At 39.1% G+C, this 23,100-nt stretch overlaps 10 protein-coding genes across 10 annotated transcripts; 5 read left to right on the top strand and 5 right to left on the bottom strand. All coding sequences in view use genetic code 12, as the record gives it.

The window, feature by feature from the left end:
- Positions 1-269: 269 nt before the first annotated feature.
- DASC09_048220 (uncharacterized protein) lies at positions 270-1,037 on the bottom strand (the record flags this gene model as incomplete). Its single annotated transcript, XM_064998421.1, has 1 exon — positions 270-1,037. The coding sequence occupies one exon, from the start codon at positions 1,035-1,037 to the stop codon at positions 270-272; it is 768 nt and encodes a 255-aa protein (XP_064854493.1).
- Positions 1,038-1,699: 662 nt separating this feature from the next.
- Positions 1,700-3,055, bottom strand: DASC09_048210 (uncharacterized protein; the record flags this gene model as incomplete). Its single annotated transcript, XM_064998420.1, has 1 exon — positions 1,700-3,055. The coding sequence occupies one exon, from the start codon at positions 3,053-3,055 to the stop codon at positions 1,700-1,702; it is 1,356 nt and encodes a 451-aa protein (XP_064854492.1).
- A 609-nt stretch (positions 3,056-3,664) lies between these two features.
- Positions 3,665-5,260, bottom strand: DASC09_048200 (Esbp6 protein; the record flags this gene model as incomplete). Its single annotated transcript, XM_064998419.1, has 1 exon — positions 3,665-5,260. One exon carries the CDS (start codon positions 5,258-5,260, stop codon positions 3,665-3,667), a length of 1,596 nt encoding a protein of 531 aa, XP_064854491.1.
- A 1,288-nt stretch (positions 5,261-6,548) lies between these two features.
- On the top strand, positions 6,549-8,138 carry DASC09_048190 (histidine phosphatase family protein; the record flags this gene model as incomplete). The annotated part of the gene is made up of 1 exon (XM_064998418.1): positions 6,549-8,138. The coding sequence occupies one exon, from the start codon at positions 6,549-6,551 to the stop codon at positions 8,136-8,138; it is 1,590 nt and encodes a 529-aa protein (XP_064854490.1).
- Positions 8,139-8,966: 828 nt separating this feature from the next.
- Positions 8,967-10,589, top strand: KIN3 (serine/threonine protein kinase KIN3; the record flags this gene model as incomplete). Its single annotated transcript, XM_064998417.1, has 1 exon — positions 8,967-10,589. One exon carries the CDS (start codon positions 8,967-8,969, stop codon positions 10,587-10,589), a length of 1,623 nt encoding a protein of 540 aa, XP_064854489.1.
- Positions 10,590-12,986: 2,397 nt separating this feature from the next.
- DASC09_048170 (Rme1 protein) lies at positions 12,987-14,117 on the top strand (the record flags this gene model as incomplete). The annotated part of the gene is made up of 1 exon (XM_064998416.1): positions 12,987-14,117. One exon carries the CDS (start codon positions 12,987-12,989, stop codon positions 14,115-14,117), a length of 1,131 nt encoding a protein of 376 aa, XP_064854488.1.
- A 1,873-nt stretch (positions 14,118-15,990) lies between these two features.
- Positions 15,991-17,238, bottom strand: DASC09_048160 (uncharacterized protein; the record flags this gene model as incomplete). Its single annotated transcript, XM_064998415.1, has 1 exon — positions 15,991-17,238. One exon carries the CDS (start codon positions 17,236-17,238, stop codon positions 15,991-15,993), a length of 1,248 nt encoding a protein of 415 aa, XP_064854487.1.
- A 257-nt stretch (positions 17,239-17,495) lies between these two features.
- Positions 17,496-17,873, top strand: DASC09_048150 (uncharacterized protein; the record flags this gene model as incomplete). Its single annotated transcript, XM_064998414.1, has 1 exon — positions 17,496-17,873. One exon carries the CDS (start codon positions 17,496-17,498, stop codon positions 17,871-17,873), a length of 378 nt encoding a protein of 125 aa, XP_064854486.1.
- Positions 17,874-18,280: 407 nt separating this feature from the next.
- Positions 18,281-19,351, top strand: KAE1 (tRNA N6-adenosine threonylcarbamoyltransferase; the record flags this gene model as incomplete). The annotated part of the gene is made up of 1 exon (XM_064998413.1): positions 18,281-19,351. The coding sequence occupies one exon, from the start codon at positions 18,281-18,283 to the stop codon at positions 19,349-19,351; it is 1,071 nt and encodes a 356-aa protein (XP_064854485.1).
- Positions 19,352-21,021: 1,670 nt separating this feature from the next.
- DASC09_048130 (sugar porter family MFS transporter) lies at positions 21,022-22,698 on the bottom strand (the record flags this gene model as incomplete). The annotated part of the gene is made up of 1 exon (XM_064998412.1): positions 21,022-22,698. The coding sequence occupies one exon, from the start codon at positions 22,696-22,698 to the stop codon at positions 21,022-21,024; it is 1,677 nt and encodes a 558-aa protein (XP_064854484.1).
- Between the last annotated feature and the right edge of the window lie 402 nt (positions 22,699-23,100).

Genomic DNA, 23,100 nt, shown 5'->3' with positions numbered 1-23,100 from the left:
GATCTTGATTAATTTTAATATGGAATCAGTCCAAGAAGACACATTTCTCTCATATATACCTATAATTTCTGATTACAATTAAGTGGAATTGCTTAAGATGTTTATTGTAAACACAGGAAATGCAAGTAACCAAGAAAGACAGTCCCATTGAAAAGAAGAAGGGAAAAAAAAATATTAATAATCTATGCTTTTTTAAATAAAAATGAATTGAGAGAGAAAAAGAAAATAAAACAAAAATTAAAGAATGTGCTGGTAAAATTAACAGGTTATTATGCGGTGCGCATCACAACTGGCTGTAGTGTTTGATACATTGCCACACTAGCAGTAGTGGTGACAGCTTGTGGTACTATCGTCCTCGTCACAACGGCATATGCTTTTACACTAGGGGTTTCGGTGACATAAACCACTGGTTGATGAATGATTGTTCCTCCCCCTGCTACGCAGGCACTGCTAGCACTAGCGATCACGGCAGTATTTGCCCCAGAAACCATGCCTCCAACTTGACAAGCATCAGTGATTGTGGTCTGCACCATACGCGTTCTTTGAATGGTGGTCTTTTTATCGCTCGATAACATTTCTACTACTTGTTCTGCCATTGGTACAATCATCACAATGTCAAATAACCCCATGGCTTTGCCGAAGAATCCTTTCTTTGAGCTTGTTGCCGGTGTATTCTCCTTAGCAGCTGAGTTCGCTTCACCATCTTTGGAGTCCGTATCTTTAGATGAATTGGATTCTTGGGAAGAGCCATCTTTCTGTCCCAGTGATTCAACTTCTGTTTGTTCGGTAGGTGATTTCGCTGCGGTATCACTTTCAGTAACTTTAGGAGTGGTTACTTTTGGCTTATCGATTTTGGAGAGCAATCCCTTCTCAGAGTCTACTAGTTCTGTTCCGACGCCAAGGGCTTCTGGCTCACGCTTCTGATTTTTTTCAAGCTTTTTCATGATGCTGTAAGAATCAACAAACAAGGATTTGCCCCAATATCCCAAGATCCATAGTAGCAATATATTAAGTAAAGTGCCTTGTCTTAGTCTCATATTTTTTCTTCTTCTTTTATATTTCTCTTAGTATTCAAAATTTGAGTTTGTAAGAGAAAATATAAAAATCGGCGGCAATATCGAATTCATGGAAGTGATCCAGATATATATTGACAGATTTCGTGGAGAATGTTGAACAGGGCGCGCATGCGGCATGAGGATGTACGGAATTCCCAAAGGTGGAGGCATTCCATGCCTTTCTCTTATCTAAGTAATGTATCAAGGTAATAACGTCAGCAAGAAAATAACATTGGTTCATTCTGTTTCAGGAGCAGAGGAAAAGGGAAAAAATATCAGAGATATTAAAGATACTCAGGAATAATGTTTCGTACTTGCCAGCTTACGAGCGACAATACCAAAAGGAATGCAAATAGTATAAATGGCACTCGTAATCTGGTTTTACAAAAAACCCATGTTTACCTGTGCCTCCTATATGGGTTTTGAATAATATAAATTCCATATTTTGATGAACAACTATCTATATATAATCACTCACTAGAGCAAATCAGTAATTAATAAACAAATAAGAACAGCGTAAATTTCTTACAAATCTAATATTACAAGTAATATATATATTCTACCTATCGAGTCCCAATGAAAAAAATTAAATAGAACACAAACCAAAATAAACAAGAGAACGTTTTTTAAGGGCAAAGCCATCATCAAACAATCAAGCTCAAACTCCAGCCGTTGCATTTATTGCCAAACAGATCTATCTTGACATACTTTTGATCGCCATGGACGCCAGTATCACTGCCATCATTGTCCAAAATCACAATTCTTCCGTCAACGCATATTCTTCTTTTCCTTGCCTCTTTGTCTTTAACAAAGACAAGTAAAGATTCATTTGATTCGGTAAACACTCGTCGGTATACTATATCAGGATCATCAATATGGCTAGATTGAACATAAACTTTTTCAAGTATCCCGGCAAGAAATTCTTTCTGTTTTTGAAGTTGACAGTTTACTTTTTCAGAGGAATCACTGGAGTGGTCGGACAACAGCAAATTTTTAAAAGGAATGTCTATAATGTAGGATTTCCCGCTAATAAAATCAGAGTGAGGAGAAATAGTGAAATTAGCCTCAAGAGACTTCACAAGACTTAAAAGAAAGTAAGAATGGCAAGTGATCTGATTCTCGTCATTTACTCGCACACCATTAACCATCCTCACAACTTCACCTTCATAATTTTGTAAAATACTATTGATGTTGTTGTAGGCAGCAATTCTGAACCTGTCATTACCCAATTTCCTAAGCTCTAGTGAATCGGAATCACCAACGATTGCCGCATGAAGACCCCAAGATAACACCACAAAGAACTTGAGGCTAGAAATATAACTCTTGGAGTCTATTTTCTCCTCATCTTCAGGATCTTGAATATACGACCCTGGAGAGAATGATGCTTGATGAACTGGAAACTTCTGTATGCCTGAGGAGTCACTGAATACCTTCAATACTCCATTAATAGCAGATGTAACTCCAAGCTCGAGGGCAAATGCATTACCAGATCCCAAGGGAATAACTCCTAAATTGATGTTTCGAGGCGCCGATGTTTGAGGAAGACCGTTAATAAACTCGTGAATTGACGTATCGCCAGATAGTAAAAGCACAGTTAGATCTTTGTTAGGAGTGACTTCTGAATTTATTAGGGATCGGGCCAATTGATGAATAGAGTCCTTGGTTTCGGTTTCATAATAGTCGTGCTTGTCATGTAAACCGATTATTTTGAGGATCGGAACTATGGAGTTCTTGTAGATGTCACCATCGGTAGTTCTTCCCTTGCCTGATTTTACTGAATCAATGATCACTAATTTTGAAAGCTTTGGGTCAAGATGGTGTGGGAGATGGTATTTTTCAAGAGTATAGATAGGATCATTGGGCTCTGAGTTATCTCCTGGTTCTGCCACAACATGGAAGCTGGCATTAAGATTCAATGGGGAGAGTGGCAAGGCTGAAAAGGTTATTTGATGTGTGAAATCCCTATCCTTCACGTATAATTGATGTGATACGGCTGCCATTTTTATCTTTTGTTTTTTGAACAGAGGAGAGGCGATGAACGGAAGAAAAAAAAAATGGAGCTCTTTAGAGAATCCTTTTTGTCAGTCTAAGAAACAAAAATATAATGCATCAGTAGAGAAAGGGATTCTATTCTGCCCAATATTCGCAGTTTCTGTGGTAAATCGCAGTAACTTTTAGCGTAATTTACGGATTTCTTTTGATTAAGACACGTGACTACAATAGGTTTTTCTAACTCTATTACTAATCTTTTGACGTAGAAATACGACAATGATAAGTTATCTTTGGCCATTAAGTTATTTTCAATTGTCATAAGGAGCAAAAATTTTCAACTGAATCGTCTTTTTAATGGCATGTGTCAGCCTAAATAGTACAATATGAGAGGAGTATGTAATGCATATATGCATGTTGATACATGTTATCTATATGTTATCTATATATTATCTAACGCATGAATCTTCAGCTGTTCAAAAAAGACCAAAATGAAGGGTGCTGTAAAATATATCTAACAAAAATATAATTAACAGAAGGAATGAAAGTAATGCAAAAAGTAAAAAGTGAAACAATGCAAAAAGAGAAGAAGAGTCTAAAAAGTTGAACGTTTCCAACATTCAAGCAGCAATAGGGTAAAACACACGTTTAAGATAAGCACTCGGAGTGGTGGCCAATAGGTCATTGTATTGGTTTATTCTATGATCTTCAATACGAAATTGGAGGTCTTTACCATTGTCCAGTTCGGTTTTATCTTTATCATCAGAAAAATTGGTATTCGCAGTATTGACAAGTTCTTCTTCGGCTTCATTTTTCCATTGGCGAATGATATTACTGATCTTGAGCTCACGTAATGGAAGGAGGAAAAAAGAACTAACGGCAAACATTACACCTGTGAAAATTTGGGCGTAAAGGTATGGCTTTTCCGCAGAGTCGCTCCGTTTAAGACCCAAAGCGATAAGTTCGGACACCAACCCAACAATTGAGTTCACAAAAGATATCAAACACCAAACGACAGGGAAGTTCTTGACACCAAAGAAGTCGGCGATAATTGGGGAAATGGTAACGAATTGATAACCCATGACTAGCCCCATCATCGCGCTGAAGGCAATCACTTGGGCGTACGTGGTGATTGGGATCCAAAACGCAAAAGTGAAAATGATCACGGTATAGGACATGAGCATCGAAATGTTGAAGCGCCCGATCTTATCACCAATGATCCCAATACTCAAACGCCCGATGAACTGACAAGCATTCAAGATGGCAAGGGCATCAGACCCTTGCTTGGCACTGAGACCCACGGAGACCGCGAAGTTGGAGAGCGAATAAAGGATGATGACATAACCGATTGAAGAGATACAGAAATATCCAACCAACATAAGCGCAGTGCTGGTGAACCAGACTTTAGGTTGAAGTGGTACTCTCATGGCACGGATGAAGGTTTTGAACTGTCCTTGGTTATTATCTTTGACCGCTTTGATATGCAAAGGTTTTCTAAGCTTCACCAAGGCTGTGGCAATCACATTAAGAAACAAAGCAATAAAGGCGATAGTCCGTAAAGCCCAACGTTGATTACCAGTTCTTTCTATCATGGCTTGTGATACAAGGCTGAAAACGCATCCTCCCAAGCCGGTGCCAGCGAATTGTAGTCCGCTGGCAATGGTTCTTCTTTTGAGAAACCAAGAAGGAACTAAAATCACGGCAATAGCGAATAAAATTCCGCATCCCAACCCTGATAAAATACCTTCAGTAAGAATCATTTGCCAGTAATTTACGGAAAACGAGGCTAAAAGCATGCCGACAAAATGGAGGACTAGTCCGATAGTGGCGACTACTTTGACGTTCCAGATGACAAGAAGCCCAGAAACGACAAAGCTACAGCATAACAATAGGCACATAGTCAACCCTGCAACAAGAGCATAATCGATCTTGGTTATTCCGGGGAGAATATCACTGGTCAAGTAGAAGTTCAAGAACACTGCGTATGAAGAGACTGACCCCCAAGAAGCAAAACAATACAACAACGAGCACGCGGCTGCCGTCCAGGCTTCGACTCCTCCATCAGGTGGTAAGTCTTTTAAATCATCGGGGTGGTATGCTCCTTTATTTTTGATTTTACTTTCCGGAGGCTGATTGGCTTCAATGTCGGCTTCCGGTGTTGACTTTGGCACGTTTTTTCCAGTGTCTAATGTTTGTGAGTTTGCCAAGGAAACCATAATATTACAATATCAGTTGCTTATTACTGAAAATAGTCACTGAATCGCAAGAAAAACCTTGGATCACTTCTAGCTGTACCATTATATATATGATATTGAGGAATTAGTAATCAATTTTTTTTTTTTTTTTTTTTTTCTTTCTGTTAACGACGCGTAGGAAGACAAATATCCGATGGCATTTTTCAGTATACCACATTACTGGGTCTTCTTGGCTGGGTGTTATTTATTCAAATTTTGACATCTTTAGTACAAAGTTTGGCCACAGTTGTGAAAAATACACCACTGGGGATGTATAACCGCGATCCGAACACCAATGAATGTTTTGGCAGTTATATCTCAGTGGCATCCCATGATGGTAACCACGTTGGTAAAAATGTAATTGATCTTCCGCAAAGGGAATTCTTTTTTATCCAAGCATTTGGTCATTAGAAAGTCTATGGTTATTGTAAATTGAATGAAGTAAAACAAAAACAAAACAAACAAACAGTTGTACTCCATAAATGTCTTTCACAAATGTCGCCAGTCTACCGGATTCTTAACCCTTTATTTATTTAATTTCGCTAAACAAAGTAGAATGACGTTGATGTAGCTAATGCTTTTTTTAAAAAGCCATAACTACATTGTTAAGCAGTCTATTATGCGTATGTACACCACATGGCCGATTATGGTATCAATGGTTGAATGAATCTATGCTCAAATCAGTTGGAGAGTCACCATGCTAAAAAACAGGCTATCTTCAATCTTCAGCCAAATAGAGTCTTTGGATTAACACTCCAGGCCTGTTCCAGCTAGACACACCCCAAATAGTAGAAAAATACCCTAGCCATACACCACCACCGGGCCTAATGTTGGCGCGAGGTCTTTCCTACAATAACCTGCAACGTGCTGTCGTGCCCCGACGATAGCGATATGTGCCGCTTTTGGGTTCTCGCGCCATCACGTTCCAGACAGACGCAGTTGCAAAACGGACGGGGACTCCCCCGAAAAGCCCCAAAGCAAAACTGCAGCTGTATCACGTGTACTCACACTAAATCCTGTTTCCGCAGAGGGACAATAGTTTCTCACCAAACGGCAATCGCTATTCGGTCCATAGAAGGAATATCGATCAGAAGCATTCAAGGATAATGCTTCACAATGCGTGCCTTTGTTATTCATAACTTTATGTAGATCTGTCTAGATGTGCATATATATATATATATATATATATATATCATGATATCACTCGCTTTCTTTCTCTAATTTCAGATTTTCCCTTCAATCTTTGTAAAGAACATCAACAAAGATAAATATGGTCTTCATCTCTTTCGCCCTTGCGCTTTCCATCCTCAATGGCTTGACTACTGCCTCGCCTATCAACCTCTTCCCAACCTCTATCGGCTGGTTAGGGTCTACTGCTACTGCTGCTGCTCCATTTTTGGCAGAAACTAACGTCGCCGCTGCTGCCACCGGTACTCCAACATCCCAATACCAGTACCCTCAACCAATCGAAACCTCTGTCCAAAGTTTCGATCACAAGGAAGATGACAGAAGCATCTTTGAATTGATGGCTACCTTGTCTCCATACTACGTTCATGAAGACGGCTGGGGAGTTTACAATTACGCCACTCCTGGTCAATGTACCATCAAACAGGTCCATTTCCTTCAAAGACACGGTTCTCGTTACCCAGATTCTAGCTTTTCTTTCCCAAAAAGATTGGCCAATGCCACTTTCAATGCCACTGGTAATTTGGAATTCCTTAACGACTGGGAATTAAAGATGGGGAAAAACATCTTGACCAACCTCGGTAACAACCAATTGTTCAACAACGGTGTCAAGGGTTTCTTCCGTTACGGTCAACTTTTCGACTGGGACAACTTGGACGAAAAGATTGTCGCCCGTACCACTTCCGAACAAAGAATGATGATGACCGCTCAATATTACCTCCATGGGTTCTTCGGTCTCAACTGGGAAGACTATGTCAACTTGGAAATCTTGATCGAAGACGATGGCTTCAACAACACTTTGGCCGCTTGGAACGGTTGTCCAAACAACGACTACGCCTACGGTCATGTTTCTTATCCAGAAAATGACGAATATAAGAAGAAATACCTTGAAAAGGCTGCTGAAAGATTCAACTCCCAAATCACTGGTTTCAACTTCACCGTTGCTGACCTTAACGAAATCCAAACCATTTGTGCTTACGAAACTAATATTTTGGGTTTCTCTCACTTCTGTAGTCTTTTCTCTCAAGAAGAATGGGAAGGTTATGAATACACCACCTCTGTTGATTGGTATGCTGAAAACTCTTTTGGTAACTCAATGGGCCGTGCTCTTGGTGTTGGTTGGGTTGAAGAATTCAAGGACAGATTGCTCAACACCACTTACAACCCACAATTCCAAGCCGAACAAAACTCCACCCTTGACTCCAACTCTACTTTCTTCCCATTGAACCAAACTTTGTATATGGATTTCACTCACGATTCCCAAATTCAAAACATCATTACTGCTTTAGGTTTTGAACAATTCAAGGCCAACTGGACTTTTGAAGGCCCTGACAATGATACCCATCTTTTCGACTTGTCACGTATCACTCCATTCGGTGCTCAATTGGCTTTTGAAATTATTGAATGTGACGAAGAAGTTCCAGCTAACAGAAGCTCCACTAGCGTTCCAGGTTCCGGTGCCACCCAATACGTTCATGCTATCTTGAATGACAATACTCTTTCCTTGTCCAAGAACATCCCAGAATTCTGTGCTGACAGAGCTGACGGTTGGTGTGAATTCGGTAACTTCACCCAGTACTTGGACACTTTGTGGGACATTGCCAACTATGAATATGCTTGTGATGCTGACTACAACTATAATGCTACTGTCACTAACGGTGCTCCAGAAGTATGATTGTGTGTGTTTTTCGATTTCTTTTTTTCTTCTTTCTTCTTTCTCCTTTCTTGGTCTTTATAAAATAAGTGATATTTTTTCTAAGTTTTCTTTTTGCTTTATTTGTTCTAATTTACAACTTTATACCCGTTAGATTAATAATTTGTAGTTACTAACTAGGTCCCCCGAATTCTCATAAGTACGTTTTGATTCTTGCAAATACTCTCTAATTTTAATATACAAATACATACGTACCAATTCTTCCAAATACCTCCTAATTCTACCTAATTCTTTGATGATAATAATAATAATAAGACATCCTCGCCATTTTGGTGAGATATTTTCATGCATGTCGCGCTGGACAATTTTGAGCCCACGGCCCCTGCCGTTTTGGGAAAAAAGTAAACAACCAGTTTTTCTGGTAAATCTGGCTGTCATCAGAAAAAGAAGACGAAAAAAAAATAATAATAGCAGCGATCAAACTCTCTTTTATCCAAACATTATTATTTGGAAAAGTGAAAAGCCATATCTGATATTCCTATTTTTTTAAATTGTCACTCCGCACATTTCTTAGTGTTCATCGTTCCCCCCTCCAAAGTCAAAGTTCCTATTGTGTATTTCAACAAAATTTTTGAAAATTAAAGGATCAGGATCGCACCCCAAAAAAACATTACAAGGTCATCACCACAACATCAAAAGATAAGAAGATATCATTTCAATTTGCTCATTACCAGAATAGAAATAATAATTAGATTTAAACTTACCTATCCAAATCGATTAGCAAAAAGAAAAGAAAAAAAAAAAAAAAAAAAAACAAAGAAAGAAAGGATAAATCTACATCAATTCAACATGAGTTTCGAACAAAAATTCGAAGTTCTTGAACTAATTGGCCGCGGGTCTTTTGGGAATGTCCGTAAAGTTCGGAGAATCAGTGATGGAAGACTCTGTGTCCGGAAAGAAATCTCGTATATCCACATGAACCCCAAGGAAAGATCACAGCTCATTGACGAATTCCGAATCCTTGGATCTTTGAACCACCCCAATATTGTCGAGTACATCTACCATGAACACGTTCCTGAGGATCATATGGTGTATCTTTACATGGAGTACTGTGATGGCGGGGATTTGAGCCAGATCATCAAATCGCACAAAAAGCGCGAGGAGTACGTGCCCGAGGATCTCATCTGGAGCATATTTACCCAGGTAATAATGGCGTTGTACCGATGCCATTACGGAGTGGACCCTCCGCCAGTGAAAAACATCTTCCAGACACAATATGACGACGAGGAGAATGAGGAGGACGGAAAGGATACCCATGGCCCAAATAACCAGTACAAATACAGTGTTTCAGGAAGTAACGAGCCCACAGTGGTCAATAATGAAATGATTATCATTCATAGAGACATCAAGCCAGATAATGTTTTCTTATTGAAGGACAATTTCGTCAAGCTTGGGGATTTTGGGCTTGCAAAGTTGTTACTACTGGAAAGTGATTTCGCCACCACCTATGTCGGTACCCCATACTACATGAGTCCCGAAGTGCTCATGGATAAACCTTACACTCCTCTTCTGGACATTTGGTCCCTTGGATGTGTGATGTATGAACTCTGTGCCCTTCATCCGCCATTCCAAGCGAAAACACATTTACAATTACAAAATCGTATCAAAGAGGGTCATTTCCCAGATATCCCAAGTCATTATTCCCAGAAATTACGATTAACGATCAACGCGTGTATTCTGGTCGATACTGCCCAGAGACCGCTGTCTTATTTGCTACTCCAAGAAATCAGTATCAAGATCTTCCGAAAAGAATTGGAACTCAACACCAAACAACAAAATTTGGCTCTGCTCGAGCGTAGTCTCAAGTTGAAAGAAAATGCGTTTTTACAAGAACGATCCCGCCTAAGCAACGAGATCGACCAAGAGTTGGGGTATCATAAGAAAATCATGGACAAAGAAATCGAACAAATCAGGTTACAATATCAGAAGGAATTCCAATACGTTGTGGAAAAAGAGGTGAACAATCGAATAAAAATTCTACTTCAAGAGCCAGAATTCATGCAACAAATCATCAATCAAGCGACCACTAGTGGGAAAATGAACGACGAATATGGGAAACCTAATGATCTTTTGTCGAAGAAAAGTACCGGGGTCCTCAAACAATGGAATGGGCCAGGCTTATCAGGAAGCACCATCACCTCTGCCGCTTCCACCGCCCCATCAACATCAAGCAACAATCTGAAATACTCAATCAAAAACCAAAGCAAATTATTTGATGAGTATTCAAACCCCAATGTTTATGGAGGGGTCACAGGGAACCAGAACTTGAACATGAATGGTGGTAATGCTTTGAATAAAGCCACACATTCTTCGAACGCTCATGTAATGACCAAGAAAAAGAAATATTATAATGAAATGTATGAGGAAAATACACCTAGTCCATTTTTAAGGACTTTTAACCTGAATTTTTGAAGTCTTTTTTAGAGCAATATTTTCCTCTTCTTCTTCTTCTTCTTTTTTTTTTCTTTTTTTGTTTTTGTTAATGGTTTAGTTTTCTTATTGATGGTTCTTTGTGTATATATTCTTAATGTATTATTGGTTTGGAGGATTTTTTTTGTTGTTGTTCGTCTTTTATGAAACCCAATATAATGGACTTACTTGTGATACATGAGGAAAGTGCTTTCCATTTTCTCTCTCGTATGGTTATCTTTTCTACTTTTCTTGGTTTCTCGGCGATCCATAAATTGACCGAGTGAAGGCTTATGATCAGCTTCGAGGATTGATTAGCAAATCATTACAAATATATACATATATACATATAAAAAAAGAAATGCAACTTTGGCTCATCATTAATGAGATTGCCAGACTGTTGAGCATCATTTGATAGATTCCTCATTTGAAGGATCATAAGAAGTATTCATTACAGGATGATCAAATGATTAAATGTCTTCTCCATTCTTTTTCTAGTATGCTTTATACGTGTTTCTATCGTTTCCATAAACTGCAGATAAAGTTTAAGCAAACGATTCCTGACACAGGGAGCTCCACACACCATATAGGCTATTTAGTCTACCTTGAACTAACCAGTGCAGTCAAAAGGTTGCACGCAATAACCGCATAGCCCGTTTTAGGAAGAGTAATGATGATTTCAGTTGTCGATACTTACGACGTACCATGGTAGTAGTTTCTCGCCCTCCTCCCCCTCCCCCACATCACATTACAAGCTAATTGGATTGGTTTTCTGTAGTAACCACTAAGCGTATTTCAAATACACGTTTTCGAATGAGGATAAGCATACCTTTTCATTCGCATACAATTGTGAATAGGAATATACTCACTAAGCTCACACCCCCCGCCCCGTGTGTGTGTGTGTGTGTGTGTGTGTGTGTGTGTGTGTGTGTGGAAAGTCGGCCCGCAATTATGGTGCTAGTGTAATGGAAGATCACCATCCACTCACTTTTTGGCCTTGTTTTCAATTTATTGAAGGAAAAAGTGACATTTTTTCCGTTATTAACAAGATCCTCAGGCATTATTACGTTCCTATATTGCACTAGTGCTTTTGTGAGCACCTCATATGCTTGGTGTATGCTCTTGCTAAACTGTAACTGTACGTGATGGTAGACCATCATCCTGGTACCAAGGGTTTAATTCTTAACTCTAAAGGTGGTAAGTGGCACGTCGTCAAAATATTATCTTACGATACGAGAAAAGTCACAAGTCAATTGCCGATCGAAGACTAAAGTATGATTGATAGTTGGACAATCCATTTTCATATCTAAACACCCAAAAAAAAAAAAAAAAAAAAAAAAAAAGAAAGAAAACTGGCCATCACCAAGCACTATCACTATATCATGTCTTCGGGTCATTTTCATATATGGAAAGCCATTTCCATTCCTTATCACCAAATAAATTTGTGACAATTGGTGATTTCCTTATTATCATTTTGTGCCTCATCTAGACTGATGCTGCTCTTGAATTGATCAACATAAGCTCGGACTATATATCTGTGGATCCCATCAATCTAAGATCAGCGGTAGAAGCAGTCTAATTTATTGGAGGAAAAAAAAAAATCATACGTACAAAGAAAAGTGGCCCATTATGGGGAAATTAAATTCCTTTGCAGTCTCCTCCTATATTGATGCCCCGAATAAATAATAGGGGGAGAAACAAAAAAAAAAAAAAAAAAATAAGGAAGCGACACGAAAGGATCTAGAACTCTTGTGCTCCCTATTAATGAAAATCGCATATGTCACAGAGTGTGACATTTTTTGATAGGGACCCCACTTGATATCTGAGGTCCAAAAGAACCTTTGAAAGGATATGATATGGCACTTTGCTGCAGAGCTGAAGTACCGCACACACACACACACACACACACTGGGCTATCTATCTTCACCACCTGGTACCTTCAATCCCAAAACATTGTGACATTATTGTTGTATTGTATTGTTTGTTGTTATGACAGTGACAAATCGGGCAACTTGGATCCTCAAATAACTCGTCTCCTCATAATCAATAATAGACATTTTGCTCTGTCTTTTGACAGCCTGCTTTTTCATGTCTGCCGATGCACTAAAATGCGATATTTGCGAGACATCAATCTGCATTCTGCGTCAATATACATAAGGGCACATTGCATGGCATTGGTTTTATGAAAGGGGTTGCGCACCCCCACTGTGGGGGTCTCTTTTTGATGTCATTTTGAGATTCCCTTATATATATATATATATATAAGGGAATCAGTTATTGTTTTCGTATCATTATTAGTACTATCATATAGGCATATATTGTATCATATACGTGTGCACTCTTACAATATCCTTGGTGTATGGCACAATCAAACAGCTCTCACAGAAATATTGTCAAATCATGTCGTCGTCCGCCAACTACAATAACTTTGATCTTCTCGAGGAACTTAGGAATAATAAGCTACCTTTTAACGATGTTCAAGATCACTCCATCACATCATGGGCATGGCAGAACCATCATCACAATCACTCGATCCTTGGGTATCCCGAGCTTTCCAATAATAATAATAACAACTTAAGTTTAAGTGCGCCAACGATGCTTGGTCCTCCAGATCAAGCGTCTCCAAATCTATGCACCAATGACCTCGCTTATGCTCAAAGACTTTTACAAATCGGCAATTATTTGCCACCTGCCCTGGAAATTCCTTCTGATCCTTATCAAGTATTCCATTCTTCACAAGCTGCTGGTTTCGTCACCACCGCGTCGGAGGTTTCTACGGGATTCTTCATGGACGGTTCTCCAACCACTTCACCATCCAGCCCCATGTACTCACCATCATCCACTGAAAGTCGACCAACATCCTCTGGGGAGATCAATGCTTCTGCTGATACTGCTTCCAGCGGAAACTCCTCCCGAAGAGGAAGCATCGCCAGCATTATCAAAAACGACGCAGAGATGTGGGAGTACGTCACTGAGAAGTGCAAGAAGAAAGGATCCTACAAATGCTCGCATTGTCCCCAATCATTCCATTCGTTAGAGTACTTGATATATCATATTGATCAATACGATTTGAGTCATACGAGACCCCACAAGTGTGTGATTGAAACATGTATCTGGAGGTATATTGGGCTTCCAAGAAGGGCAGAGCTCAGAAGACACATGCAAGCATTGCATGGGATCAAATGGGATACAGATTTCAGGCTATTGAAGAATGAGCAAGGGAATAACACTTACAATGATGGTGGTACGAATCTTGCTTGCTCTGAAAAATCTAAAGAGGTGCTTGCCGCCCTCGATGGGATGGTGGACCCGTTTAATGAAGGATCATTTGCTGAAGATATTGAGTCAGAAGCCACCACCACTACAAAGCAGCGAAATACCCCAATGTATCATTGCACCGTCATTAGACCATATTGTGAAAAATCATTTCCTAGAAAGGATTCACTACAACGACATATCAGGTTATGCCATACCAATCCATCCAGTCGATTCAACAAAAAATTGGGTAAAAGCAGAAGAATGTTTGGATGACATTGGTCAATGATTTTTGGTTAGCTAACATTTGGGTATTTAAAAACAGGATCATTTTTTTATTATTACATACCTTTCTATCTATTTTTTTTTTTTTTCATATATATTTCTGGTGGTAATTTTTCTTCTTTTTCTTCTTCTTCCTCTTCTTCTTCTTCTTTTATAAGAACTGATAATAATAAATCTGATATAACTATACCTATCTGGTCATTCAGTATGGGATTTTTTTTACAGCCATATGTATCATTTTTAATCATATATTCTATTTGTGGCAACTCATATATTGATTTCAACAGGGAATTAACTTATGATTATAGCAATAACACTTTCAAACCAAAGATAACCCTCAGATATTATATTATTGCTTTGCCCACCAATAATCATCCACATCGGCAATTGATAAATAAACTTAAATAAAACTTCGAACCCGCAATTGTGAAACATTATCTGTAGTATTTTACCTCCTCCTGCTCAGCTGATACTGTCAGATACAGATAGCTACCGAATATAAGGTGACATGGAACTAAAAAAATAAATTAAAAAAAAAACACTCGATATTTAAGGGAGGTTAGCCTCGATTGATATACGATATATTTTTGACACATATTCTCCCTCCATCGGGTCTGCCTAGAACTCTATTTTTCTATATATTTATTTATATCTAAATAGGCTACATCGATAAGGGAATTATCAAAATTTCTAATATCTACAACTGTAGGAGTACTAATAGTGATAATAATAATAATAGAAGTTGATATAATATAATATGCGGTTTAGTGTCATCCGTTTCTGTTTCTGTTTCTCTCTCTCCCTCTCTCTATTTTTTTGGGCCATCGTCAAAAAGTGATCTTCATGGTTATTCTCATTAACCAAAATCTGCAATCTATGAATACTAGTACCAATAAATCAAGGTGTGTACGCGCTATTTTCAATTTTTGTTCATATGTCAAACTTTTGTAGCTTGCCCAGCAATTGTAATCGGTAAAGAAAGTATCATACAAATGAACCAGGTAACCTCTGCCTGCCTATTGGGGAGTTTCTCTGTTTCTTGGGAAGTTTTACTTATTATTCATAAACAGGAGCTAGTAGCTATTAATAAAGAGTTATTTACAAAGCAGTGATGATGCATTGATTTTTTTTCACCATAACAATTTCAATGTATGATGAAGGGAATTGCTTATCGAGTGGCTGTACCAATGTCAAATAACCCGGGGGTTGTCTTTTTCCAGCAAGTGTGATTTACTCAAATAAGGAAGGGTCCATCTGCATTGAATATTTCGGTGAGAGGTCTCTATATTTGCAAAAGGGAGTATATAATTAATCATTAAAGTGGACAAGAAAAAAACAAAAAAAAACAGTGTGGATGGAGTGCTTGAACTTCTGCCAAATCACCAAGAAGCGAAATACATTATTAGATTGAATTATCATTCATGTCATCAATGTCTTTTTTCCTTTTATCTGGAGGACCGGTGATGATATTTATATTCTCCTACTTATAAAATATATGCAATATTGTGCTTGCAGTACCCCCTCCTCCTCCCACATAAACCATAGAATATTTCAAATATTTCCCATAATAGTAACATAGCAGTTCAAGAAATCAGATGATATCCTAGACAAACAATCTTACAGAAGCAAAACAATGTCAAGTAGATACAGACTCTCTGCCACCACTATTTTGAATAAATATAAAGTTGAGCGCCTGTACATGTATAAACAAAGCAAAACTAACAAAAAAGAAATATCAAATACCAATTACATTTAGGTTAAGCATATTGTGAACAGCAAAGAACTTTTTTTTTTTTTTTGTATATGTATAATGAGTAATTGTGTGTGTATGTGTGTGTACAAAGAATCTCAATTCTCAAGAATGCTATTGCGCATTTGCCAAATACATGGCGATTATCAAGACAAGAATCATCAAGATTATCCACCAAAGCATTGATCCACCATCCTTCAAACTTTCCAAAGTCTCAACACTAGGCAATTCAATGACGTGGATACTGTTGGCGGCACTGACGCTCACCACATGGTTCAAGTTTTCTTCAATTGCAATATTGGTCACGGCAAAAGCATGAGATCTTGGGAACTCAAAGATCTTGACAATTTTGTACCCTCCATCAAGAGCGACGTGGTACAACACCACGCTGAGATCGCTGGTGGCAACGGCCAAAAGCCCGGCAGTGTTATTATTGTTGAATGGTGCAAAGTCGACGGCATTGACACTCTTGACGTTCTTCACTAACACTTGGCGGTTGATCACCTTATCGGTCGCGGTACAATACACGTAAGCGATGATTTGTTTGTTGGGCGACGCTCCCAAGATTAATAGCTTTGTACTTGACAAATACTTAATTCTCAACAATTGGCATTCTTTGGCAGTGAGTTTCAAGTCCTTGATCACTGGAGATTTCTTAGCAACAACGTTGACAATTTTCCCCGTCGATTTGGTAACGTATGCAAACTCCAATGCTTTATCATCATCATTAGAACTTTTTTTGATAGAAAAATCCTTGATTTCTTGAGTTTCCTTTGCTTCAAATACCAGGGGATTGTCTAAACTGGTAATATCATTAACGTAGACTCTGGAGACCGCATCAGATGACAACATTACCAATTTTCCAAGGTCATGGGCCTCGATTTTCTTGATATAACTGGAGCCTTCTACTTTGTTAGGAAACACTCGGTATTGCTGGGATTTTCCCACTTTGGTGCCATTGTCGCTGATCTTCAACGCCTTCAAATCGTGGTTTGTCGAGGTGGTCTCGATGATTGTCTTCCCGTCGTTACAACCCAAGTACGCGGTGCCCGTGGGCTTGTGGTACGCCAAGCTCATTGGGGCATCGCTAGTGTTTTTGTCGTACTTGAATTCACCAATGAGTTTCAATTCTTTTGGTTTGAGGAGGTCTGGCACTGGTTGCTGTGATGGTGGTGGTGGTTTGCTGTCTTTTTTCTTATTGTCAGCATCTTGCTTATTGGTGATTTGGAAGATGTCGAGGCCGTTAGGGATCCCGTGGCGGCCCTCTCCCCCACCACCAGACACTGCAAAAGTGTTGTTGTCGATGAACTGTAGGCCGAATAGCGGATAGTTCAATTCTTTAGTGAATGTGTTGAATGACATGGTTGATAATGGCTACTGGTGGTGATAGAACAGTGGGTTGAACGGCGGGGCGGCAGGGGGAAATTATCATCGATGGGGGAGCGGCAGATGGGGGGTGCGGCACGCGGGATAACCCTGACTTTCCTTCTCCTTTTTCACTTATATTGTGTTATATTCTCTTTATTATATTATATTATTACCGTTCTCATGCTTTCATATTAGTTGGTTCCTCGCTGCTATTCTCTTTGTTATCATCACCATCAGTACACACAATAGCCATGTCCATGTCTACTCTCTTCAACTCAAAGACATTCAATACCACCTACAAGGCCCACTTGGGGGTTCTTCTCGCCCTCTTCGTCATTTGTATGATTGTCCTCGTGGCATTGGTCCTCAGCCCTGTCAACAGAAGATCCGTCTTGCACTACAAGAAACGGAAGCAACAATTATACCCTCAAGAAGCGATTGCGGAGTATAGAGGAAACACCTACAACGATGGAACATCAATAAGGATGAGCACTCTCAATCCCGTAACAAGTGACAATCCATTCTACCAAAAGTCCTCGGACATATCGCGGCCCCTGAACATTCAAGGAGCACAGAGCTCAATAGAGGAACCTGTGAGCTTGGCTGTCGATCCTCGAGTGAGCCGTTGAGTGGGTGATTATTTCGTATTGGTTTCTGCTGCTTATTTCTTTGTTTTCTTTTCAATGGTGATGGTTTTAATCGGGAATGGATCTGTGGTTAGGTTGTTGGCGATGGAATATTGCTTATATTACAACATGATTTTATTTCTGAAAATAGTGTTGATTGATATATATATATATATATATATATATATCTGATACTCTCGTTAATATACATCTCAATACTCCTAAGCTCATAAAATCTAACAAACAACAACCACTAGTATATTGTAGTATAAACGTACCACCCGCACGGGTCTTTGGCAGACGACCGAAAAAAAAAAAAAAAAAAATGAGAGATGAATAAGAAGAAACGATTCCCAACTGTAATAATAGAGGGTGCACTCGAATAGAATATATACCCCAATAATCCATCCATGACACGAGGAGGCTATATCGCTCTAGGGCTCGAAGGATCAGCTAACAAGCTCGGGGTAGGAATCATCCGCCATCCAGAAGGGTCACCGGTGGCCCATCATACAGGGGCAGAGATCCTCGCCAATATCAGGGATACCTATATCACTCCTCCAGGAGAAGGTTTCCTTCCAAGAGATACGGCACGTCATCATAGGAACTGGATCGTCAGACTCATTCGGCGGTCGTTGGAGCAGGCAGGGTTAGCTTCAATCGACGATATCGACGTGATTTGCTTCACCAAGGGCCCTGGGATGGGGGCTCCATTACAATCGGTAGTAGTGATCGCGAGAACTTTGTCACTTATGTACAACAAACCGCTAGTTGGGGTCAACCATTGTATTGGGCATATTGAGATGGGAAGAGAGATCACCGGAGCTATTAATCCGGTGGTACTCTACGTGAGTGGAGGCAATACTCAGGTGATTGCTTATTCGAAGCAAAAGTACCGCATCTTTGGCGAAACTTTGGATATTGCCATCGGGAATTGCTTGGACAGGTTTGCTAGGATCTTGAAGATTCCTAATAACCCTAGTCCCGGGTATAATATCGAGCTATTGGCGCGCAAAGGGTTGACGAAACCTGAGAATTTCATTCAGTTGCCGTACACCGTCAAAGGGATGGATATCAGTCTTAGTGGGATTTTGGAACACATTGAGAACCTTGCAAAGAATAACGATGGTGGGAAATACGCTCCCCAAGACTTTTGCTTCTCTTTGCAAGAATGTCTTTTTGCAATGTTGGTGGAAATCACTGAGCGGGCGGTGGCCCACGTCAATTCGAACCAGGTGTTGATTGTTGGCGGGGTAGGATGTAATTTAAGATTGCAAGAGATGATGAAAATCATGGTCAGTGATCGTGATGGCTCAATCCACGCTACTGACGAACGGTTCTGTATCGACAATGGTATCATGATTGCCCATGCTGGGTTGTTGAGTTACAGAATGGGAGACCACGTCAAAGATTTGAGAGAAGCAGTGTGCTCCCAGCGATTTAGAACCGATAGTGTGTGGATTGATTGGAGAGACGATTAGTGGGGTTCAGGGTTTTTTTTTCACTATTGTTGTCACTATGGATTATCGTAATTGACTTATCGGGGGGTGGATATTTTGAAACTTATCAGTAGATATTTATCATACTCAGACTTTTCAGTAATATTTTCATGCGGCCAACAAACTTTCTGGAGCTTACTTTACTTATCATTAGTAATTTCCAAGGTATTGATCAATATCTACTTTTACGATCTTTCAGGTTATTCTTGGAAAAAAAAATATAACAGGTTATATAACCACAGTACAAGTTAAAAGAATGTGTGCTAATGATTAACTTTTGTAAGCAGTATGAGTGGGTAGCAGCATGTACTACATAATAGGCTAGCTTGACAAAAACATAACACATGTATGTGTGTGTGTGTGTGTGTGTGTGTGTGTGTGTGTGTGTGTGTGTATATATATATATATATATATATAGGTAACAAGTAATGAAAACCCCAAAAACTAATTCAAAAAAAAACAACCCTTTCGAGTATTTTATTATCTTTTTTTTTTTAGTCCCCACCCACTCTATCTTGTATTGTTTTGGTTTTTTTTTGTCATTTCAAGGTGAAAGAAAGATCGACATTACAGTATATTTTTTGGGTCTGAAATTTTTGCTCTTCGATCATTATTGCGGACGCCAAGTTTGTATTCTTTGACGGATAATAAGAATTTAGTTTTTCTAATTGATGGCAGTACCTACCATCCATAGCGAATTGGAAATTTGCTGTTTTGTATTTTTTTTGTTTTTTTTTCTGTTTTTACTGCCTAGATTGCTATGATACTATAGTATCATCATATATGATAAGCATTGCTGTAATAATAGAGCTATTAGATAATTACGGTACTTACTAATACTACCACGATTATCTAAATTATATATATGATTATCACAGCAGTAGATGATATTAACACGATGTTAGCCCGAAAATGGTCAAGTCGTGCTGCTTAGCTTGTCTAGTAATAATTGTGGGTGACCGTGTCGTAGTGCTATTCACTTATCAAACCTCTCTAAACTTTGAAACCTATCTTATCATGGAGGAAGAGCCCCCACACATTCTAAGACAAAATGAAACATGATGATCGACTAGTTTGTGATGATCGACTAGTTTGTGATGATCGACTGTTTGTGATGATCGACTAGTTTGTGATGATCGACTAGTTTGTGCTCATCATGGAAAATTCTTGGAATCTTTTGACTTGAGTTACGGATCTGCGTTACAACTAAGTGATATGCTTGAGGATTCTGTGTGACACATTAGCGATATTTAACCACCAACCATGGATAAATAACATACAAGGGGTAATGAAAAGATGAAAATAACATGTATAGCACAAAAAAAATAACGTATGGCAAAAAAAAAAAAAAAAGAAAGCAGTTATGATGCATATTAAAAATATAGTATGTTAAAAAAACGTTAAAAGAACCTAATAAAATCATCTATGGAGTGTAACTTTGTCCAGCATAGAATTGGGTATGTCATGCCCCACACTTTTTTTGATGATCGTCTCACTCAAAAGAAGCTGGACATTTTATGATAAAAAAAAAAGATCAACAAAAACAGAAAAAAAAAAAAAAAGAACCGTAAAATCATTTCAATAGCGTTATGATATCATTCATAACAAAAGTAAAGGCACAGGAGAAGAAAGGAAAAGAAAAAAAGATTTGCTTAAACAGTTTCGTGTTCAGAAACGTCGGTGGAATCAACCTTGGTTTCATCCAAGCTCTTGTCTTTATTTTTCCAGTTGGCAGAGTTCCATGGGTTACACTTCTTGTCCCCGTACATGAGATCGACTTCTTCCAAAGTCAAACCCTTAGTTTCGTAAACGGTGAAGTAGATGTAACCAATGGCAAAGGTCAAACACCCGGCAAAGATAAAACCGAAGGAAAAATGAATAGCGTTGGTGATGTATGGAGTGAAGAAAGAAATCAAGAAGTTCCACAAGAAAGAAGACAAGATACCGACAGATGAAGCCTTAGCTCTAATTCTGATTGGGAAAGATTCGGCCAAGATAACGTAACCAATGGCACCCCAAGAGGCAGCAAAGGCGGCGATAAACAAACAAGTGAGGAAAATCATGGCATTACCGACTGGCTTAGAAGAGGCTTCATCTCTACCGTTAGGATACAAGGCGACAACCCCCAAAATGGTGTAAATGTACAAGGCAATGGCACCGACAATGGACCCACCAATCAAGGTACTTCTTCTACCAAACTTGTCAACAAAATATAAGGAGAAAATGGTCGAGGCAAAGTTAACAACACCGAGGACAATCACAGTTTGGTAAGAGTCTTGTAAACCGACGGCAGCAAAAATGGTAGTACCGTAATAGAAGAAATAGTTGATACCAGATAATTGTTGCAAAGCCATAATCATGAAACCCATAACGACTCTTGGGAAAATCTTTGGCTTACCGGTGATCAATTCTTTCCAAGAGGCAGTGCCGGCAGCTTGTTCGGTCAAGATACCTTCTTCGATAGCCTTGTATTCTTCTTCGACAAATCTGGACTTCAATGGAACTTTGTTGATGTAGGCAATAGTTTCCTTAGCCTTGTCACCTTTACCAATTTCAGCCAAGTATCTTGGGGATTCTGGAACCACGATCCACACAAGAGCGAAAATCAAAAAGGCCCAAAGGAAATTCAAACCCATGACGATTCTCCATTGGGCAGCACCACTATTGTGTTCCTTGGTGGCGTAATCACAACAGTAACCCAAAAAGATGGCAAGAGTAAGGAATAATTGGAAAGAACAAACTAAAGCACCTCTGTACTTGGCAGGACTCAATTCACCACCAAACATTGGAGCGACACTGGCCAAGGCCCCTGACGACAAACCAGTGATAATTCTACCAATAAACATTTGGTACCATTTGCCATGGCCCGAGGTGATTTGAATAATGTTACCAACGACGTAAATAGAAAGGAAAATCAAAAGCGAGTATTTTCTACCAATGGTGTTAGCGAAACCAGATAAGAAGATACCACCGACACCACCACCAACGGAATAAAAGGCAATAATCAAAGATTTTCTGGTGGTAGTGAAGTAGTATTCACCAGTAGCGTGGTTCAATTGACCAAATCTTTCAATATAGTCAGGAAACCCGGTGATACCAGAAATGGTACCGGTATCGAAACCGAAAGTGAACCCCACAAAGGTGACGGAAAGCACAACCAAGGCAGCGAACATAAGAGAAGGAGCGGATTCATAGTCACCTTCAACCAAGGTGTGTTCACCAAACTTTTTTTTAGTTGGGGCTTCAGTAGAAGGTTCAGGAGTCCCGGAAGATGACGACAACATCTTTGGAGACTCTGGAGAAGGAGGAGTGACAACTTGTTCAGCCATTATGAATGGATGGATATATATTTCTCTAGTGATATATGATAAATATAGCTAAGAGGAAACAATAAAAGAAATGTATAGAACTGATAGAGAGAGAAAAGAGAACAGAAAAAGTATTAAATCTCCTCCACTTTTCAGCAAGGAAATATCCCGGATATTTATAGTTCAGCGGGTTGCCCCAGGATAATAAAAAAGAAAAAGAAAAAAAAAAAAAAAAGGGCCAGTCACCGCGCGCAGCAACAAAAAGCATCTCACTCCACGATCTTTTTTTTTTAACCCCTAATTTACTTTGGCTGGAACCGGAGTGAAAAATGAGATATTTTATCTATTATGTGAGACCAATAAAAGTAGAAAAGAAGATGGGGAAAAATAATAGATCAGTACCAACTGTTCAACACCGAGCCA

Source organism: Saccharomycopsis crataegensis, assembly GCF_037102585.1.
Source record: "Saccharomycopsis crataegensis DNA, jcf7180000000085, whole genome shotgun sequence".
Lineage (NCBI taxonomy): Eukaryota > Fungi > Ascomycota > Saccharomycetes > Ascoideales > Saccharomycopsidaceae > Saccharomycopsis > Saccharomycopsis crataegensis.
This window is presented reverse-complemented; position numbering and strand designations above follow the sequence as displayed.